Source organism: Mesoplodon bidens (genome assembly GCF_964165515.1).
Source record: "Mesoplodon bidens genome assembly, chromosome: 15".
NCBI lineage: Eukaryota > Metazoa > Chordata > Mammalia > Artiodactyla > Ziphiidae > Mesoplodon > Mesoplodon bidens.
Window position 1 is genome coordinate 27480014 of NC_138171.1, and position 4628 is coordinate 27484641.

At 39.8% G+C, this 4628-nt stretch overlaps 1 protein-coding gene across 1 annotated transcript; it reads left to right on the plus strand.

The window, feature by feature from the left end:
- Nucleotides 1-1448: 1448 nt before the first annotated feature.
- DEFB129 (defensin beta 129) lies at nucleotides 1449-3618 on the plus strand (the record flags this gene model as incomplete). The annotated part of the gene is given in 3 exon segments (XM_081255619.1): nucleotides 1449-1506; nucleotides 3172-3398; nucleotides 3400-3618. Coding segments are annotated over 3 exon segments (504 nt in total).
- Nucleotides 3619-4628: the final 1010 nt, after the last annotated feature.

Consider the following 4628-nt stretch of genomic DNA (forward strand, 5'->3'; position numbering starts at 1 on the left):
CTAAAACCATCAAACTCCATGAAGAAAATATAGGCAGTAAGCTCCTTAATATCAGTCTTGGCGATGATTTTTTTAGATTTGACACCAAAAGCAAAGTTAACAAAAGCAAAAATAAACAGGTGGGAGTACAACAAACTAAAACACTTCTGCACAGCAAAGAATATCATCAACAAAATGAAAAGACAACCTACTAAATGGGAGAAAATGTTTGCAAATCATATATCTGATAAGAGGTTAATATCTGAATTATCAACATATAAAGAACTCATACAATGCAATAGCAAAAAAAAATCAATTCAAAAATGGACAGAGGATCTGAATAGACATTTTTCCAAAGAAGACATACAGATGGCCAACAGGTACATAAAAAGATGTACAACATCACTAATCACCAGGAAAATGCAAATCAAAACCATGATGAGATATGACGTCACACCTGTTAGAATGTCTATCATCAAGAAGATGAGCTAGGTGTTGGCAAGGATGTAAAAGGTGAGGAGAAAAGGGAACCTATGTACACTGTTGGTAGGAATGTAAATTGGTTCAGTCACTATACAAATAATACAGAGGTTCCTCAAAAAAATAAAAATAGAACTACCATATAATCCAGCAATTCCACTTCTGAGGATATATACAAATATTGAATCCTTATGATATACACTTGAAATTAATATAATGTTATATGTTAATTATATCTCATTTTTTTGTTGTTTTTTTTGTTTGTTTTTTTGCGGTACACGGACCTCTCACTGTTGTGGCCTCTCCCGCTGCGGAGCACAGGCTCCGGACGCGCAGGCTCAGCGGCCATGGCTCACAGGCCCAGCCGCTCCATGGCATGTGGGATCTTCCCGGACCGGGGCACGAACCCATGTCCCCTGCATCGGCAGGCAGGCTCTCAAACACTGCGCCACCAGGGAAGCCCTATATCTCATTTTTTAAAGAAGTTAGAGTTATGCCAAGAACTGCCTCCCACAAACTCATTCAACAAACATATATTGAGTTCTTATGTTGATTCAGTACCCATACTGGCCATTGGAAACAAGAGTACAAAAAAGACAGTCTCTATCCTCCAGTCATCTATGGTTATAACAAGTTCTGCTCTTCTGTATCTCATACACTAAATGTCTTAGGCAAAACTAGGCTCACAAATAGTGAAGCAGATGTATTACTCTTGCCCTGAATAAACTTTAAGAAGGAGAGGTGTAAAGGGTTTGGATTTTCTTTCATATCTTATGTGTCTTATATTTCCCCCCACCAGGATCAAGAACAGGAAATATGTTGCATGAGGTGTTCAGGAAAGGCTATTCTCAAACAGAATCAGAAAACACAATTGCTGTGAGATTTGGCTGCACTTTACTGCTCATAGCCTAAGGCCATGCAGATGCCAATAAAGGCTGGAGCTCAAGAACACAAACCCAGATCCAAGGCTTCCTCTCTGGCACTCAGCCATGAAGCTCCTTTTTCCTATCTTTGCCAGCCTCATGCTACAGTACCAGGTGAACACAGGTAATGTGAAATCCTAGCTTTAAGAGGGAGGGATTTGAGGAAGCAGGGATTTGGCTGCCCATGATAATGGGAACCCAAAGAGACGCTAAAAAAATGAGAAGTCCAAGATATGGCTGAAAAGTTTATGTATTACATCAGTCATACACCATCCCCCACATATCCCCATAGGCTCCAACCCCAGACTGTGTCTGATGGGGAAACACAGGAAGCTACAGAGAAAGTAGGGTGTTGTTTGTGTACTCAGAAATTGTCCAGCATATACAACTGCCTTCCTGCCCTCTAATAGTTGTCATCAGGGACTCATGCCAAGTCTACCTCATTTTTGCTCTTTTTCTAATTTAAACCATCTCTTGAAGTAAAGGTTCCTATCAGTTTGTACCTTGGTATAATAAGGAGGAAGTCCTTACCCTTACACCCAGAAAATCTCCTCTCAGGATCCAGTAAACAGGTCTATGTTCTCCATCTCAAATTTTTCAGATTTTTATAGAATTTCATTCCTTTTCTCAGCCTTTGTTTTATTAGAAATCCCCAAATTACCCATAGGAGCATCTAGGAACACATCATGGCAAAAAGCTGAATCAGAGGATTGGCCACTGTTTTTTGAAAAGAAGATAGAAACATTGAGACTTGTTTCAAAATACAAGAATCATCCAGATATTAAATTGGCAATGGGTCTAGGAAGGGAAAGAAAAAGAGTCAAAGATGTTTCTATTTTTTTTTATCTTGGGACCTTAAGAGAAGGGCTATAATATAAGCCAGTATGGCTGTGTCATCTTGGGTAAAGTCAAATTTGAGCCTGAAATGCCACATAAGATAGTAGGGTTAATCAGTGTAGCTGCTTAAAATACAAGAATTTTACAATGTTGTCTTCAGTGAGAAACAATATTGAAATGTATGTGAACATTAGGTGCTACATAAATCTCTTGTGCTTTATAGAAAATCAGTTGAATTGTTGAGTGAGGGAGAAGCTTCTTGATTTGGAAAAGAGAAATAGATGGAACAATGGGATGGAAAATTCATCCAGCAGATGAAGATGAGGTACTACTCTAAGCAGGGAATTCAGAGATAAAGATAACAATGTGGGGGTTATCTTCATAGAGATGAGGTTAAGGCTATGATAATAAATAAGACCTCTGAGGGACATAGTGTCCAGAGAGGCTGAAAATGATAGAACACCATGCCCCATGAACCACAGGTCAAGCGATTGTCAAGGAGAGTGAGGTCATGGACCACTGAGTTTGGCAAGAGCCCAGAACTTCACAAAGTCCTATTGATTCTCTTTTGAAATTCTTTCTTGAATTAGTTTTATGATAGATTTTACTCTTGTTGGTATTTCCTAGGATCATGGGGAGAGATAGCGATATTCTACAAGTGTCTATGATTAGAAGTCTAAAATCTTACCCTGAAGCAAATCATTGCATTCCCTTTTCTTCTTTAGATTTTTAAAGTTATTCAATGAAGGGAGACTAGAGATTTATTTTGGATTTCAGAGATGTACAAAGACTCTCTTGGCCTGCCAGTTGCCTCCACCAACATCCCTAACCACTGTACTTAAAATTTAGCATTAACAAACTCCCTCTGCCTCTATTCCTCTCGCTCCAGCAATTTTAACATCATATCTAGTTATTAACCTTAGCACTTTGGTTTTCTCTTTTCTTTGTGCAGAATACTTTGGCTTAGGAAGATGTGTAATGGGTTTTGGGAGATGCAAAGACCACTGCACCATGGATGAAAAAGAGGTAGATAAATGCAAAAAGAAAAAATGTTGTATTGGACCAAAAGTGGTTCAACTGATAAAAAGCTACATACAAAATGAAATGCTCCACACACTTGAAGAGGACTCTCAGGAAGTGCTAAAAAGTACCAAGAATTTTAGTGTTGTGATGCAAACAAAAAAATCATATTTTAGCTCTTCTGCCCAAATTCAAAAGTGTCAACCCTTTTGTCAACATCAACACCAGCGTCATCCCAAATGCCACCACTGTGAAGTCTGCCACCACCAACCCCATGATCTCAGGAAAGATAATACACACTGCTACTTCTACCAAGAGTGACACCAAAAAAAGAAGAGATTCAGCCACTCACTCCCCACCACCAGCACCACCACCATAGACACTGCTGACAACATTACTGGACCTGGAGGAAGCAGATAAGCAGGGATGTGGGTCTTTCCTTTAAAACACCAAGTTCCTCTTTATCTTTGCTGTCTATAAACTGAGACATAGAACTGTTTCCTTTATCATCAGTCATTCAATAAACACTGTTTAAGCACCCACAGTTTACGTAATGTTATCATTCTCTCAGGAGCCTCACAGAGGAGATAGAGCTAGAAAGAGATAGAATTTTAGTTTACATGCCCAGGAGAAAGCAAGCACGAGGAATGCTGACTACAACATTGAATTTGGCCCATGGATGGCCCCAAATAAGCCTCTGTAATGAAGATTTATGGTTCTCATATTATGTGCTTTTCTTGGGGCAACAGGAATGAAAACAGCAGACATACTTTTTTTTTCATAGATTTTTTCCCACAGAAAGAACCATATGCAAAATAGAATGTGGGGAGAGCAAGTCTACCTTCTCCACAGAAGAACATAACCTAAATTCATGAGCCCACTTAAGATAAAAATATGGGGGAATGAGAGGAAAGAAGAGGGGTAAAGGAGAAGATATATGACTTTTATCTCTGAGCCAAGGCATTTTCAACATGATTCCCAGTGGGACAACAGGAAATAAGTAGAACAGTGCTTTCAATAGATACAGGATACAGACCACAGATGCAAATCATGTAGGTAACTTTTTTTTTTTTTTTTTTTTTTTTTTTGCGGTACGCGGGCCTCTCACTGTTGTGGCCTCTCCCGTTGCAGAGCACAGGCTCCGGACGCACAGGCTCAGCGGCCATGGCTCACGGGCCCAGCCGCTCTGCGGCATGTGGGATCTTCCCAGATCGGGGCACGAACCCGTGTCCCCTGCATCGGCAGGCGGACTCTCAACCACTGCGCCACCAGGGAGGCCCTGTAGGTAACTTTTAATTTTCTAGTAGCCACATTAAAAATGTAAAAATAGGGTCTGAAAAGCTAAAAAGCATTTTTAAATGCTTTAAAAAAGTATTGTCCCACCAGATG